At 38.1% G+C, this 17,807-nt stretch overlaps 2 protein-coding genes across 2 annotated transcripts in view; one reads left to right on the forward strand and one right to left on the reverse strand.

Annotated features, from left to right (window-relative positions):
- Positions 1 to 297: 297 nt before the first annotated feature.
- AspRS (aspartyl-tRNA synthetase) lies at positions 298 to 10,710 on the reverse strand. Its single transcript, XM_019055536.2, has 12 exons — positions 10,564 to 10,710; positions 9,562 to 9,661; positions 9,133 to 9,313; positions 8,420 to 8,522; positions 7,598 to 7,778; positions 6,061 to 6,204; positions 5,180 to 5,351; positions 4,307 to 4,454; positions 3,747 to 3,936; positions 3,077 to 3,157; positions 1,903 to 2,014; positions 298 to 623 (listed from the first exon to the last, which is right to left on the reverse strand). The coding sequence occupies exons 1-12, from the start codon at positions 10,572 to 10,574 to the stop codon at positions 460 to 462; spliced, it is 1,587 nt and encodes a 528-aa protein (XP_018911081.2). The 5' UTR covers positions 10,575 to 10,710; the 3' UTR covers positions 298 to 459.
- A 99-nt stretch (positions 10,711 to 10,809) lies between these two features.
- LOC109039853 (glutamate receptor ionotropic, kainate 2) overlaps positions 10,810 to 17,807 on the forward strand; it is a 68,126-nt gene continuing 61,128 nt past the window's right edge. The window contains exon 1 of the mRNA XM_072300950.1: positions 10,810 to 10,988. The gene's annotated coding sequence lies outside the window, so the exon portion shown is untranslated. The remainder of the gene's footprint in view (positions 10,989 to 17,807) is intronic.

Here is a 17,807-nt window from a genome sequence, read left to right on the forward strand (position 1 = left end):
AAAAGAGCGCAGAGCTCTCTCAACTTACAAGCCACGATTTTAATTATAATAATCATTTAAAATCTGTTTTCTGCGCAGATCCGTTCTCGGGATCTCTGTTCTGCGCGTTTTCCGTAGTTACTCTCCTCTGTCCAGTTGTTTTAAATTTAAGAGAAAATATTTGTTGTTTATTAAAAATTTATGTATGCAGCTGAATGTGGTCGAAATAAATTATATTCAATATTGACTTATTTGTTCAAGAACTTGAAAATTGACAGACCTCACCACTTCAAATTAGACTGAAAAAAACGCTGAATCTAAAATTAAAATAAAATTATTTAATTTGAAAAATAATTTTTTCAACTTACAAAGTCATCACAAAAATTCTGTGGTACTTACAACTAATTCATTGATGGTAAAGTTTAGTGGATCAGTTTTTTCCGACCAAAGAAATTGCATCAAGAAACAAATTTTGTCACCTTATGGTGTTATCCTTTTTGGGTCTCTTGGGAACATTGATGTCTTGCGGATGTTATCAAGTCCTAGGTAGAGCATGACCACACGTTCCAATCCAATACCGCCGCCAGCATGCGGTGGACAGCCGTACTTGAAGGCTTCAATGTAAGCTTTGATTTTTTCAATATCTGCGAAGAAAAGGGAATGATGAGTAATGAGAGGAAAGTAATTAAAGAAATAAGAAAGTACATATTTTGACTTTTGACTGTGGTAAAAAGTAAGATTCACTCAGTTCTGCTCTAGAATTGGACAGTTTTTCCCTAAATCAGCAACATCCCCAGCTGTCAACCCTTTAATTACTTCTTGTTCAGAACATGCTTCATCCAAAACTCAATTACACAAAAGATTTTCTCATTTTAAAAGTGTAATTTATTACTCAAACATCAGCCAGACTCCAAGCAGTCTTCACAGGCTAAAACAGAAAATGGTTAGCAAGCAAGGGACCAATTTAGCAGCCAAATTTTCCGTAGCAATGCTCTTGAAAATTGTTAAAGCTATCGTTCAGATAGCTCTACAAGTTTATTGAGTATTTCTTAACAATCTTCATTCACAAGAAGGCAAATTTGTCCAGTTTTTAGTCAGGTTTTGCCATTGACGGTCCCTTAAAGTAAGTTCTACAATTTGAGCGATAAATCATTACTTCTAGTGCAAGAGAGCCAGTTATACGCTGGAGTTTTTGTTCTTCATAAGCAACAGTTAAAGGGTTGACAGCAACAGCCGCGTCCTTACCGAGTAAGAGAAGGGAAAGAACTTAAGCGCCGAATTTTGCTTCTGAGAATGATCCTTCTTCTAAAGGACAGGCCATCGCCGACTGTGGCTCAAACACAGTCTTACCAAAATAGAAAAAAAAAGAAGAAAAAATGCTACAATATTGAAATTTGACCTTGCGACTATATAAGCTCATAATTAAAACTTATAGCAACAAGAACTTGGAACTTTGAACCGCTGTCAAGTTACACCAAAATTCCAGATTTTTGGAGTCTTTCCTCGCAGACACTAAAAATTATTTGAGTAAAAAGGTTTCATGTTGTGACATAACATTCAAATGTTACAGTCCACAGACCTAAGTGCTGAAAAATTTAACATTAAGATAAAGTCGCTTTTAATTTATTTTTGTGAGTTTGAGTCTTTAAGTTTTGGCTTACATACATATAGGTCGCTTTACAGCACTCCCTCGCGCTCTACGACCCCTAACCTCCACTGCTCTCTTTCAAACCACAAGTTTTGGCTTTCTTTATAAAATTATTTAGCTCACAGATTGTTACCTCGATCTCCCGTATGTTTCGTTTTGTTTAGTTTTCGTTGCTTTCCGATTATTACTAAAACCTCGTTGGTTCCCTTCTGTGCAATGCGATCCAAATATAGTCAATTATACTGAAGAAAGAGAGGAAACCATTGGAAACTTACCAACACCATGATGTTTGGCTCTTTCAGTTAAAAACTCAGGGTCATGAATCCTCTGCGCTCCAGACATGATTTCCTCTCCTCTCATGAAGAAGTCGTAAGAATTCGAAAGTTTCTGTGGAGAAATAAATAAATCACAACTGGTTTGAATCCAGAAAAGGACAACAAAAAAAAAAAAAAAAAAACATCTTTCAATGATTCAATCGATTAACAATGAAGAGACTCAAATATGTATAATTGCAGAAGTGCATCAAAATTATTATAACCTCTTCGACTTTCACAAAATTCACTTACTGTCATAGTTTCATAGTTATACTTAAAGGTTTACTCGCACAACTTATCAGATTTTTAGGCTGTAAGGCTTCAATAATTTTTAGATGAGATAGCTTCTTCCTTCTGAATTTCTATACTAAAATTTTCAAAATGTAACAAAATTTTTGTTGCTGTAAACCAACCTCCTGGGCGCACACAGTGCTTTTTAGGTACTGGGCTGCGTAGCGGCCAGGCCTCTCTCAGGCACGAATTTAAGCATTCTGATGTAAGTTTCTTCTTGAAAATTTCATGAGGAACACAATTAATGCGATGAAAATTACTGAAATTCAGCCCTAACTAAGATATCAATATTTTAACTCAATGCTGGTGACAAAAAAAAGCAATAGTCTACGTTAATCAAAGCATATATTACAACAGTTTTGGCAAGTTTTCTGGCTGCGCTGTGTTCCTCTCCTGCCTAGTGTTGTTCAATGTGTAAAAAATATGCAACAGCTGAGCCAAAGCACCGAGATTAAGGTTGGTTATTTTTTCATACCCCAGAGACTGTTACGAAGATGTTTAGTGCGCAATTGAACTCAAGTAAATTATGGTTTCTTTATAAGCAAGACATTTGAATGTATGAAAAAAACGTTTGAAAAACGTTAATACTTTAGTTGGGAGTTACTTTCAAAAACTTTCGGTGCACAAATTGTGTTTACATGAAATGTTGATGGGAAAAAATGCATCATGTTGCTTTAATTTGCACTTGGTTTGGTGGTTCCTTGTAGGGACTTCTTTGCAAAAACAGCCACTACATATAAAGACTTCAGGAATTACAGTGTTTATGGTTTTTATATCCTGCTTCTGAGTGATTGTAGCAGAAATACCCCAGATAAAAGTTTCTAATCGAAACATGGAAGCTTACCGGATCATGTGGGTCTGGCATCGTGTAGAAGGGCCTCACAGCTAATGGGAATTTATCCAAAATGTAGAAATCTGTGCTATACTAAAAATGAAAGAAAGGCCTAAGTTAATCACTTACTTCAAAAAAATATGTGTACGCTAAATTTTGTTCAAACGAACCTCATGAGTGAAAAACGAAAATAGATGAATCAAAAATTGGTGAGCATTATTTTTGCTTGATTCAATTGGATACGTTACTTCTGCATAGAAATTTATGTATTCCAAAATTCTCATGACCTTAAGAACTCATCAGATCTAACAGAGGAGTCTCATACTTTTTTTTTGACACACTTGAAAGCGAAAATCACTGCTTAAAATACTGGAAGGTACGGAGGACAAAACTTTGCACCTCCATGATAAATTATCTCGTAATAGTGAAAAAATAGCCTTTGGGCATAAAAAATGTTTCTCTCTACTTGAAGTTTTCCTGAGACCAAATAATTGATTCTTACATTCATCAGTAGTTTACGATTTCTTGTGTCCTTGATTTGATTTTATAGATTGACTTCTTTTACTTAGATGTATTCAATTGATCCAATTGAGCGGAAATATTTGTGGCTAAAAATTGACCACATAACAAAATTAACGCTCGGCACATTAAAAATAGAAATGGTGATGGAATGTTGAGATACCTTTGCTTTCACCAATCTTCCCAACAATTTTTCATCTGGTGTGCTCAAGTCATCTTCATCCCCCATGGTGACACCGGCCTCTCTCAGCATTTCAACACCCGTCTTGAAATCGAGTATTAGAGGAGGGTCTAGAAACTGAAATGGTTCCACTGGATATTGCTCAGCTACGGCTGCTATCTGGACTGCACATCTGAAGTGAGAGAGATATTCAGATGTAAAAGCATCAATCAAATTGCTGCCTGCAGGGGCTTATTAGATATATCTTAAGCTTTCTAGACAATCTGAGTTTTTAAAAATTTGACATTTTTATAGAGATGGAAAAGAGAGGTGAAAAGACCTCATTAATACAGCTTATACTCTAGAAAAAGGCAAAAAAAAAAAACATAAGTTTCCATTGGATCTCTTTCAGCTGATATAAGGAAAAAACTACAACTGCAAAAATAGCTCTGCCCTTATTCAGGTAAGTATAATTTAAGTTACTACTGAAAATTTTGATTAAAAGTACAGGAAAATTAAGAGCCAGAAAAATTAGGTATAAAATACTAAAGGAATGCAATTACTTCTTTTGAAGCTGTCGGAACATTTCTGTGAATGAAGAACCGATAAGGTTCAAAACCTCATGATAGTGATATTTGAAAGCCATTTCTAAATCCAAACCAACAAATTCCGTTAGATGTCGGTGGGTATTGCTGTCTTCTGCTCTGAAAACTGTTTAAAACATTTTGTGATTAGAATTGAAACGTGAATGTAACACTATGATGCATTAAAGCACATAAATTGAGTTGAGTCTGTACAGCCTGCTATTTGACACAATGACTGTTGCATCAGGCTTGTGGGCCCGATGCTGTCAAACCTTGGATGAATGTTTGTAATTATACAGTGGCCAATGAGACAGCAAAATCATACTATGAACAAATTCTGTTTCTTCATTAACTTTTTCTTCTCAATTCCATTTTGAAATAAAGTTGTCCCTAAAATATTGTACTTTACACTGAAAAAGTTGTACATTAACTCTTTGGAAATGATTAAGTCAGATTCTCAAAATTTGAAATATACTGTAGCATCAGTTAAAATGGATATTTTGGATAGAAAATTTTTATAATTGAGTTGTTATAATTTATTGTTCATTGTTATAATTTTATGAGAAAAGAATCCTTCTTTGCTTGGGTAAATTTTAGTTACATCATTCTCTGAAAATATACTTTTCTGAACATTTTCCGAAGCAAAATCTGTGTGCAGGGAACTTAATATTAGACAGTGTGGTAGGAAATAGATAAGCTAATTAGAAAAATAGGAGAATAAACACCTTTCAGTGGGTTAGTCATAATGGTAGAAAAGTATGGGAGAAAGGGTGCGGCTGGATACTGCAAATTTCACTGTTATAAAAAGAAAGAAAAAAAAAGCTTTGAAAAAACTGAGAGAGCACAACTTACCTGCGCCGACAGTAAAGACTCTATCAAAGTCAGCTGCGATAGCCATTTGCTTGTATAACTGGGGACTTTGAGCTAGGTAAGCTGAACCTTTGAAGTAAGAGACAGTGAAAACATTGGCTCCCCCTTCACTGGCTGCGCTGATGATTTTTGGTGTGTGAATTTCTACAAAGCCCTGATAAACAAATACATAAAACATTATTTTCAACACTCGATAAGTAGTTAATGAAAAACCCAATCTTCAAAGACCACATTTTTTGTTACATTCTAGTTATTTTTAAACTTTTCTTGCATTCATTTGAACAAATTATTTTGGCATAAAATGAGTCCAATCCTAAAGAGTATTTTTTGACATGAAAATGGAAATTGAGAAAAATTAGAATTAAAATGCTACAAAAATAAACGATTCAATTTAAAGCACACATAGCTTGTAAGCTTCTAAAATCCGTTGGACAATGTATTGGATGAAGCGAGAGGCTTTGATGGCCGGATCGAACATGCAATTTAAAAAAAATGGTGAAACACAAGAATCAAATACCAAAAAGTATGAGCAAACAAAAAATTACAGGTAGGAGGTTGATATTGAATACATCTGTTTGTTTGATGTTAGGTATAAATCGTTGAAAAAACGTATGCCATACTTTTCCTTTTGCCAAAAGGCGTTTTGACTTAGAAATTTGATCAGTATTCTTATGATGGGTATAGTATGTCTGAGGAATCAATGTTCATTGAAAATCAATCCCATTGAAACTTATATCATAATCAAAACGAGTTCAATAGATCTGCACAGAAAATAAGAGCAAAAAACAGAAAAAAACTTGGATTTTTTTTGGAAAATTCTGCCAAAAAACCAATTCACATTCCATTAATTCATTGTAACTTACCTTTTCTGAAAGGATATCTCTGAAAAGTCTTGAAACCTCAGCCTCAATTCTAAATATGGCTTGATTGGCTGGAGTTCTAAGGTCTAAAATTCTGTTGTCTAACCTAGTGTCTTGATTGACGCGGATTGATAAACCTTCCGCATCCTGAAATAGAAAGACTTAAATATTAAACAGGACAATTTTTTTAACACAAAAATGTGAATGTGAAAGGTGATGAAAAGATTGATTGACTCAGCAATGAAGAGAAAGAGTTAAGAATTAACATCTCGTTGTAAAAATTTTAAAAATTCAGAATAGGTAATGCTAGGTACATAAAAGAAAAGAAAAATAAAAGAGAGGGTGTGAAAGAGAGAGAGAGAAAAAAAAATCCAGAAACAATTTCTTACATTATCAACCGACTTACTTATTAGGTACCATTCTTCTATGTTCCTGTGCTATATGAGTTTGGAAGGATTAATTTTTTGGCACCTCAATAAAATTTTATGGCCACCTTTTTTGGGCCAGCGGCCCGATTATTGAAAGTATGTCAGCCTGACACGACAAGACATAGCCCTATCTTAACCATGCAATATATCGCAATTCGATGTCTTATTCTTATCAGACTGCTTTAATCTTTCAATATTCAGCCTACAGCAAACCGCTGAGATCTCTGATTGTGAGTCCAAATCTTAATAGTTAAAGCTGTCCACAATTTGTAGAACATAATCTGAAAGTCAATTAAAACAGCAGATCGAAAGGCCTTTCACACGCGACTTTCTTAATAGTTCTGCCCACAAGAGAAACAGAACCTTCTCAGCCGTGCGACCATTTGCGCAAAATGAAATACTCCTGAGAGAACTGTGAAAAAGAACAAAGAAACATGGGGGAGCACTGTCAGAATTCTTCAAATTTTCCTTTTAATAGCCTATTAACCGTGTGAAAGTCCAAGTTTAAGAAGGAGCAGGTTTTTTTTTTTTTTTTTTTTTTTTTTTTTTTTAACAGATTTTAGTGAGAACAGATTATAAATTTCAGTCAAAAATGGGGGAAGGCTGGGAACTTTCTGCAGCTCAGCCATAGTCAATTTTTGGGATCTAATACTAAGAAGAGAAGCCAAAACTCATCCACATACATGACTCAAAAATCAAAATTATCCAGAGTAACAAAGAAGAGAGCCAACAATTGGACCGCGTTAAACAGAAAGGAACCAAGCAACATCAGCTATTGCCAAATTTAATTGGGCAATTTTATTTTTTACATGAAAACGGTTGGGCGGATTTTCGAGCATTTCAGTGAAAATTCTCAATGGTGCGAAGCAAATTCCTTGAAATTTTCAAAGAAATCCGAACAAACATTCTCTTGTAAAAAATTTAATTGCCCAGTTAAATATGGCAAAAGCTGATGTGCCTTGGTTCCTTTCTGTTAAACTCGGTCCCATTGATGACACTATGGAGTCTTAACACTTTGACTGACCAACACCTGACACTCTGACTGAAAAAAAAACAAGAAAACAAAAATTAGAAATAGAAATCGTATCAAAAGTTTCATAAATCTAACTCACCTCGTCTTTTTTCTCCGGCCGAGCTGCATCTTCGATGAGTAATGGCAGTTGGCTTTTGGCAGAGCTGATCACCCAAAACTGGCTGACATGTAATTCAACTAATTTTTGCGAACAGGACTCGATTGGTTGATTCACTTTTTGAACAAGACCTTCGATATCCACAATTGATTCTTTGTTTACACTGAAAAAATTAAGGATAAAGTGAGTAAAATTTTGAGGAGCTATCTGTAACAATTGGAAGGAGAGAGAACTGACGGTAAAAAAAACTAATAGGCAATCTTACCAATTCCAAAAAGTAATGTAGCCAACCCTAAAACTGTGCAAGCACTAGTGTGTTTCTCATGCTAAGCTTGACAAAATTTCCTACACACCAAAAATGCTCTTCAACTTCATACGAAGTTTGGATACGTACCACGCTTAATATTAATGCCGGCCTCCTGTGGTGTAGTGGTTGTAGCGCTGGCCCTATGACCAAGAGGTCCCGGGTTCGATTCCCGGCCAGGTGATCTGAGTTTGATGGTCTCAGGCAATGGTCACCTGGGGCTGGGGTAACAAGCGTGGGATTAGCCAATAGGCTACTTGAAATTGGTAAAAAAAAAAAAAAAATATTTAGGCAGTCAGGGTATAATTTACTGATTGGTGTGAATGATTAGCAATAGGTATTAAATATAATCAAATATTAAATTCAATATGGAAAACCAACATTTCAGGAAAATAAACTGGGACTAAGAGAGAGAAATTCTTTGGGCTGTCTTGACAGAAAATAAGAGAGCAAAAATTACCTGCCACAGGGAAAATCAGCTTGTTAAAGTTTTCACTTACCCAGATGTGAATTTAATTAATTGTCGACTGTTATTTTCATTCACAGCTGCTAAACATTGGACAGTAGCGTGTTGTTGTCTTATCACCATGAAACATTGCTTCCCTGTACATACATAGGATCAGATAATAAGATATAATGGTAAGGAAAGGATGAGAATTGATCTGATGATGACTAATGAATGTCGTGTAGAATAGTTTAGGAGGCAAGTTCGTCCAACTTGGTCTTGTTTCTTTAACAGATTGCTCAGCATGTTGCATCATGTTAATTTTCAAACATTAGTTTTCTATAGAAAGAAGGTTATACTGCAGGGTCTCTGAGGTATGAGGCATATCGACGGTATAAGTCGGCAATCACACAACTCGTTTGCGGTGTATGAAAATCTCCGCCTCTATGTTATTTTTTTAGAGGAGAAAAAATTGGCATCATTCCTTGAAGTTTTTGCAGGATTTTCTTCGCACTGAGAAGAAAAAAATCACGGCAGTTTTGAGGAGTTGCCATCGAGCAGTTTCCCGTTTAAAAAATAAAGTATGACAGGAAGTCTGCGACGTAGCAAACCGAGTTATGTGATTGCCGACTTAAACTATCGATATGGTTTGCAATGCAAGTTAAAATCAAGAGGGTGATAGAAACTGCGAAGGAATATGATGCAGAACTCATCGCTAGAAAAACTGTTGTCAAATTTTGATCATAATAGTTCAGCATTGTTACTTGCCTTTTGCTCTGCTCGTGTGAAGCCTACCGCGAATCCAAACTTTTTGATTGGCCACTTCTGGTGTTAAGGCTGAGATATCGATGAACTTCCTTTCAACGGGTTTTTCACTTTGAATCATTGGCAAGTTACCGTACTTTCCAACTGAAACATCTTCTTCGGTTGTGGCTTCATTGTTAACTGGCTGAAAAAAAAAAGGAAGTCAATTTAGGACCAAAAGGTCAGTTAACAACGGAGCGAGGACTTTTTAAAGTTGAAGCATTGCTCAACTGCATTGGGCCTCAGCCTTCTCCTTTGTAAGAGAGCTAGGGAGCATAATATGGACTGAAACCCTCTTCTTCTAAAAGATAGGAATAACATGACGCTTCAAATTTGGGTTTGGACTTCTTTAACATGGGTACATGGCAAAACTGCAAAATCAAAAGCACTTACGTTCGCTGCTTTTCTCTCAGCTTTTTTCTGAGCTTTTTCTGCTTCCTTTGCTTCTTTCTTCAGCTGTTTCTTTGATTTCTCAGCCCCCGGATTTTGCTCCCTGGAACAAAAAAAATTATCAAATGTGAAATGCAGCGTTGGAGTCTGTAAATTTAAATTATGGATCAATCAAATGACCTTTAGTGGTAATTTAGAAAAGGACTCCATTTGATTATTAAACAAACTACTCAAAGGTCACTATGCATTCAATAATTGAATGTGTTTGGCCAAAAGTCCTCTGTCAAATTATGCGGCATGAGCTGCAAAAAGGGGCTATGACTCCAAGGGTCCTTTATGTAGAAAACAGATTAATCGATTCTTCATATCCTGAGGAAGGAATGCCTTCTGTTATTATCTTGTTACAGATCTTCTGCTTTCGTTTCTTATCAACAGACCCTTCCTGTCCAAAACTGTAAGCATGCGGTGAGCAACGATAATAACTTTGGCAGTTCTGATAGGTGCAAAACTTGCAACTTCAGCTTGTCAATATAATTAAGGTATGGGTCAGCGAATGAATGATGAAATAGCGATGAAAATTAGCCCATCTCATTCGCTGGCCCAAATAAATGATTCAGAAACATTCAGGGTCGGTTGAAACTTTGGCAAAACGAGTGAATTCAGCCTGCTCAGACTTAATTTACTTCTAACCAGAAGATACGCTTTCGAACAATTTGAACAGTGCATAAGTTTGCGATTGTACACATCCTATATTTATGCATCGATGACTGACGCATCTGTGCAGAGTTCAATATGAGTCAAAAATATGAACGTTACTGAATATCAATAAAATGTATCCTTGTACAATGACAAATGGTCTATTATCGCCTCGCAAATCGTACAAAAACACTCCATGAATGTGTTATCAGTGTTATCAATTGCGTTTGGTTTTTATCAATTCTGATGAAAGTTACTTATTATTATCCTGGATAGATGATGAAAGTGTGCATTTTATTGCTAACTTACGCTTCAGGCATGGTCGGAAATAAGCTTTTCGTCAGACTGCTGTGAGATAACACAAAAAAAAAGACTGGAAATAGAAATTAGAGGTGCCACAAAATCAAAACAAGATTCTTAACTTGATTCTTAACCTCCAAACTGCGCGGCCATGTGCTGAATGATGAGCGCCCAAAAGTGAAACGTTGGCTCCACGTGCCGAAAGTAAACAAAAATTATTGATAAGAGGATTTCTGATTTGCTGCAGTTTCATTTATTTCATTTCAATTCATTTTAGTGAAACCTTTATCTCACACTATGTGTTTCAGTTGCTTAACTTGCAATTGTAAATATTTTGAAAAGTTGTGTGAGGACTGTCATCTCTTAATTTTCTTCTCAAAGGCTGTGACCTGATGACATGAGTACTCAGCGCTGAACTGGTTAATTTGAAGCAGGTATGTATTTATTCTCCTATTGTAATTTTCAGTTGGCTTTGTTTCTTAGAGAGTATATTGAAATGACACTCGTATTTTCTGTCCTACTCCAAAATATGTCCACCGCATGAATTGTGCTGCAACAGGTGCCTGGAAATGGTTGTCTAATGTATTCACAGAAGTCGTGTTAACAGTAGGCAATAGGGAGGGTATGGATTCGATCGACATGAATCGATCGAAAAATGAAAACGTGAATCGGTCGACAAAAGCCGTGAGTCGATTGACAAACCTGTGAATCGATCGACAAACCTGTGAATCGATCGACAAACCTGTGAATCGATTGACAAAAACCGTGAATCGATCGACAAAAGCCGTGAATCGATCGACAAACCCGTGAGTCCATCGACAAACCCGTGAGTCGATTGATTCACGTTTTCATTTTTCGATCCATTCATGTTAATCGAATCGACATGGGCGTTTTTAAATTAACTGTCGATCGAATCGGTGTCGATCGATTCATGTTGATTGAATCACGTTTTAATTTTTCAATCCACTCATGTTGATCGAATCGACACGGGTGTTTTTAAATTAACTGTCGATCTTATCGGTGTTGATCGATTCATGTTGATCGATTCACGTTTTCATTTTTCGATTGATTCATGTCGGTCGAATCCATACCCTCCGGCAATGGAGAGTCATAGCAGAAATTACCCATTGAATTACTGGCCTATTGTTACCTTTTTACAGATGCTAAAGTCTATCTTGGTAGTACACTCAGTGTTTCAGATAGAAGGTGCATTGTCAAAGGCGATTGTTTGCAAACGGTGAATTACCGGACACCGGATGGTCAGAGTTGTTCAACTCAATTTAAATTACCCGCTAACTTTGATGCTCATGCATAGAACTTGTGTAAGACTGATCAGCGCATGCACCCTACTTGCGTAGTTGTTTCTTTTGGACTGTCATGCTTAGTAGTCTTCTGATTTATATTTCTACATATGGCCGCTTTGTTGCTTGCGGTCAATCCAGTATATCGCGATTCAACGACAGCAAGGCAGTTGCTTGCAAACGGAAAGGAAACAACTGCCGTTTCATCCAAATGCAAGTTCCAAATGCCCTTATTTTTTACCCAACGTTGAATAATCTTGGAGGGTATGCATTCGATCGAAAAATGAAAACATGAATCGATCGACACCGATTCGATTGACAAATTGTTAGAAAACCGGTGTCGATTTGATCGACATGAATCGATCGACACCGATTCGATCGACAAATTTCTAAAAGACCGGTGTCGATTCGATCGACATGAATCGATCAAAAAATTAAAACGTGATTCGATCGACATAAATCGATCGACAGTTAATTTAAAAACACCCGTGTCGATTCGATCGACATGAATAGATCGAAAAATGAAAACGTGAATCGATTGGCGTGAATCATTCGACACCGATTCGATCGACAAAATTCGATCGACTCACGGGTTTGTCGATCGACTCGCGGGTTTGTCGATCGACTCACGGATTTGTCGATCGACTCACGGGTTTGTCGATCGACTCACGGGTTTGTCGATCGACTTACGGGCTTGTCGATCGACTCACGGGTTTGTCGTTCGATTCACGGGTTTGTCGATCGATTCACGGGTTTGTCGATTGATTCACGTGTCGATCGAATCGGTGTCGATCGATTCACGTTTTCATTTTTCGATCGATTCATGTCGATCGAATCGACAACGGTTTTTTAACAATTTGTCGATCGATTCACGTTTTCGTTTTTCGATCGATTCATGTCGATCGAATCGACATCGGTTTTTTAACAATTTTTCGATCGAATCGGTGTCGATCGATTCATGTCGATCGATTCATTGTCGATCATGTCTTGCAACCGTAATCCCAATCAGTTTGAAACCTAGATGGTTCACGGAAAGTCTGTAGACGATGGTATGCAGTCAAGACGTTGAGGGCGGCATAGTGGGACCGTGGAGGATTCCTTAAGTTCTCTCCCGCGCTAAGGAACTATCCCGCATAAACCTCTGTACGTTGCCAATTCCCTCCTCTAAAATTTGAATTTTCTGGAAAACTTGCGAGTATTTTCCCCCAAATTGTATTCGCAATTTCGTCCAGAGCGCTCGAAAAATTCCAAGAGCAATATTTATATTTTTTCTCAATATTGAATATTTCATGAAAAAAAAGAAGACAAAATTGCAACTCTCCAATGCCCATGAACAGGTGTAGGCCTGTAGCCGGTAGTTTTGCATGAGAGCCAGCGTAAAAAGCGCACAATTTGGCAGCGTCGCTTAAGATCGATATCGCGTTGCCAAGCGACCGGGAGCATCCGCCGTTGCTGCTTCCCGCAGGATCCGCCTGGAGCGACGACCGACGCACACGGGAACGAGTCGGTAGGAGAGGTCGGACTAAATTTGGAAACTTTGAAAGCTCATATTTTTGGAAATACGGAAAAAAAGACTCTAAGTGTGACTCAATTGGTTTTCTCGTGAAAGTTCCTTTCAGAAACACCCCTTGAAATAGAATTTGTGATGAAATTAGCATCAAAGTTTGAAAATTTAGCCAAAAATTGCATGTCCAACCTCTTCTATTAGCTCGCTCCATTGTGCGACGAGGCCCGCGAATGCTTCCTGCAATAACGCCGCAGGTCCTCTTTTTTCAGGGACAGCTATCTTACTAGCCCGTTAAGCCTTTGGATAGTGTTTGGACTCTTTATCCAATCGAATCTCCTCTTTTTTCTCGTGTGAAATCGAATAATGGTACTTTTATGACTTTTTATCTTATATCTTTTGTCAGGGTATACAGGTACGCTACACCCTCTGGCCTTTATGGATGACGTATCGTGCCCTCAAAGGGCCGCTTTTTGGGTTATATTTAAAAAAATTAATGAGAGCGAGCGCAGCTAGATAATATGGACGTATTTCTGTCAAACGGAACTATTTGCATTATGACGTGAGCCCTGTTATGTATATATTTTTATGAGCCTCAGGGCTAATGTCTTAATGCACATAGTTCCGTCTGACAGAAATACGTTCATATTATCCACCGATATTGCAAAAATCATGTAATTCGGCCGAGAAGAGTTCAAGGACGAACCAGGGCAAAAATGATGAATTACATGGGTTAGTTACAGGGTTGCGTTACGTACCGTTACAATGGGGTAAAAGTGCGGTACGTAATTTATGAACGCTCCCTCTCGAACGGAGGAACATAACTCCATCCCATGGTTCGCAGAACTGACTCAACAATTTAGTTTTTTTTACAAGAATGTACCTGCGCAATTTTTGTCTAAACTGTTTCCAAGTTTTGCACGAGATTAAGGGAAAAGAAAGAAAGAAAGAAAGAAAAAAAAACAGTGAGCTTTCTAGTCAGAAATACCCAAGATTCTCCCGGTCAAAATGAAATTTACAAGGTAAATTTGGTACTATTGAAATATAGCTACAATTTCTTTATCGTTAAGGGAGACTACGTTACATGGACCGCGCTAAGCAGAAAAGGAACCAAGCCACAACAACTTTGCCAAATTGAACGAGGCAATTTAATTTACTTACATGAAAATGGGTAGCGGATTTGTTTTTTTACAAATTACAGTGAATTTTCTGCATAACACGAAGCACATTCCTTAAAATTTTCAAAAAAATCCGCGCGAACGTTCTCATGTAAAACATTTTTTTTTTTTTTTTTTTTTGAGTTTTTTTTTGGCTTCTATTCCTTTATATAGATAAGATAGGAAATGTAAAACATTAAATTCCCTGGTTTTTGGCAATACTTAGCTGACGCGGCTTGGTTCCTTCCTGCTAAACGCGGTCCAAGTACCGAAGATTCTCCCGGTCAAAATGAAATTTGCGTGAGAAATCTGGCAATATATAAATATATTTGGATTATATTTTGCAATAAGGAACCAATATCTTCAGCTCTTCCACGAAATCACCTTCCTGCATAGGGAAACCAATGGCTCCTATGTTGTATCTAAAACGAGCCAGAAATAGTGGTTCCCTACTGCAAAATGTGGTCCATTTGGCAGTCTTTCATACCATCACCATTTAACGCCGTGCTGGTTTCCTTCGATTTTAATTCACTTTTTATTTTTTGTGCTATACTGTTTTTAGCGGTTGATACTGGTGTCGTGAGACACTGAAACGTTCCGTATGATTTCATGTATTTTAGCCTTGTTTCCGCTGTCTCCTCGTTTTCGTACTTCTGTTTCCGTTTTTGGCTGCCTGTGTATGTCTTCGTTCTACTCTTGAAATATAGCCATACGGTCTTTCCTAAGGGCGACGACGTTATATCCCTGTTCCGTCCCCTGGCAAAAGATCCGCTCCGGAGGAATAGCTCCTGGTTCTCCCGGCTTTCGGGATTCGGGAGCAGCGCTACGAAAATCCGGGAGAGTTTCCCGACTCCAATCCCGATGCGGGAGCATCGATCTTGGTGCTCGGCGACTCCGAAGTTTCCATCCCCCCCCTCCTCTCCGCACCCCCCCCCCCCCCCGGTCGACCATCACCTATTTCCTAGTTTCCTCTCGCGTCCCGACTACACTTCCTGTCTACGATGAGCTGATTACGATTTAACCGAGTTACATTTTTCATGCCGCGTCCGGCCCGCGCGCCGCCCCGCATCTCACGGCAGGGCCGCGCAGATTCCGGAAAATCCCGGAGATTCAGGGAAGGATTCATTCGGAAAGTCAGGGAATCGCGAGAAATTGGAAAGGTAAGGAGGAATTTAAGCAGAAAGGAACCAAGCCACATCAGCTGTTGCCAAATTTAATTTGATCGCATTTTGCAGAAAGGAACCGGGAGCCTTCCACTGTTGCTAGGATTGTGAAACTTATATTCGTTGCAGTATGGTTACTGAAATCACGCGACAAATCAAATTTACAAAGGTAATTCTCGTCTTGAATTTATAGTTTATTGAGAGTAAAGATAATATTTGTTTCAATAACCAGTCTATATTCGCGAGGGAAAACAAGTTTCACAATCTTTGCGACATCGGAATGCTCTTCGTTCCTTTTTGCAAAATGCAATCCAATTTTATCGCAAAAAATGTAAGCTGCACGATCTCAGCAGCATTAATTAGAATGCCCCTAATTCCTTTTTGCAAAATGCAAACCAATCGGGCAATTAATTTTTTACATGAAAACGATCTTGCGGATTTTTGTGCAAATTTCAGTGAATTGTCTGCATAGCACATATAAAATTCTTTATAATTTTTAAAGATATGTGCACAACCGTTCTCTCGCTAAAAATAAATTTGCCAAGTTAATTAGCCATAGCTGACGTGGCTTGGTTCCTTTCTGCTCAACGCTGTCCAATTGAGCTTGTTCCTGCCAAACGGAATCAGAGACAAGTGGAAAAGAAGGGGTGTGCTCGTCAGTCGAGGGCCTTAAGAATGAATGGGAATTATAAAGCACCAGTGACGTCAGCGACGATGATGCGTCGGGGACGCACACCGTCGGGGGTCTTTAACTCATGAGCCCTGTCCACAATGCTCTTTTGCAAAGTCCATGGCTCACGAGTGCCGCATATTTTGGCGCTGAGTTCCGTTTGATTTAATGTCAAATCCCGCTTTTCCATTTCCCCAAAGGGTATCACGCTCACTTCTATGTTGTTCCTTATGCAGCTTCAACGAGAAAACTTCATATTCCCCCTCGTCTATAGTTCGGTTTGGCAAAAATACGAGGTGTATCACTCATCGGTAATAGCGCAAATTAATGAGGAGCCCGCAAATTTTACGCATTTTTTGTGAAATTTTTACAAACTGAATGTGAAATTTCAAATAAAATTCCCTGGAAAATCGGCGGGAGTTGAATGTTCTCTACAGCCTCCCAGAAAAATCTGTATTTTATCACGAGAAACTTGGCAGTATCCGAAATTTCATTTCCCCCCAGCACAACAGTCTAGTCAACCAATGGCGATTCTAGCAAGCTGGCAACACTGACAATATTCCATTTAAAGCCTTTGAATTAATCGATTCTAGGTGCCAGGCTGCCTCACTTAGAATCGATTGTTTAACCTACGTTTAAATGGAGGAAAAAAAGTGTTGCCAACTTGGAAGAATCGCGAATGAGTCAGCCTTTGATCCCGGCCCGAGTTAGTATTTGTTGAAGCTTGGCCGTTGCATGCATTTATTCGCTCAATTGGAACTAAGTCAAGTGCACTGCGCAGACACTTGAGAGCAGCGCGGTGGCGATAAACTGCGAAAAATTGCCGGATTTTAATTAAAACCCCTGGATTAGGGCAGTGTTTGCTTTGACGGAATCGCCAATTTCTGCACGATTCGGTGTCGGCGCCCTCTGAACACTAATGATCACAGGATCAATAGTCGTACTTTTTCAACCGGATGTACGGGGCCGTAATTACTGTAGGCCTACGGAAGGGTAGAGTTGTTCCGGAGTGTTCTCGTTTAGGACTCGTCGAGAGTTTATCACGAGAATCTCCAAGTTTGAGGATCACCTGCCTCCGATTTCTAGGATGTTATTTCAACTGTTTCCACTTTGTATTAAGTACAATGTCAAGTATTTTGATGCAGTCCTCCAAGCAGGGTGTTTACTGTACGGAAAAAGTATGAATGCACGAAAAAAGCACGGGTTTCGGAGGGTCGTCAGTATGGAAGTACGGCAAAGGTACAGATTTTCCGTAGTGAACTCTAAAAAGTAGCTTTGGAGGTACTCAATTTCTTAACACATTCCATCAAATTTCTGGTACGATTCTTCGTGTTTTTCGGTTTATTACTTTGTCTTTCTATCGTTCCAATTCCTCAATCCGAATAAAAAATTGCGACGGTTAAAATGTGTGTGAGGTAAGGAAAAAGCAAAGATTTTTGAGAATCGCCCAAAAACGGA

Source organism: Bemisia tabaci, chromosome 5, assembly GCF_918797505.1.
Source record: "Bemisia tabaci chromosome 5, PGI_BMITA_v3".
In the NCBI taxonomy this organism is placed as follows: domain Eukaryota; kingdom Metazoa; phylum Arthropoda; class Insecta; order Hemiptera; family Aleyrodidae; genus Bemisia; species Bemisia tabaci.

What these genes read in the sequence shown, in the direction of transcription:
- AspRS (XM_019055536.2), bottom strand. An exon ending in TGCCAGACCCACATGATCCG is followed by an intron (nt 2,015 to 3,076) that starts GTAAGCTTCCAT and finishes ATTTCTCCACAG; the next exon opens with AAACTTTCGAATTCTTACGA. An exon ending in AGCCAAACATCATGGTGTTG is followed by an intron (nt 624 to 1,902) that starts GTAAGTTTCCAA and finishes TTTTCTTCGCAG; the next exon opens with ATATTGAAAAAATCAAAGCT.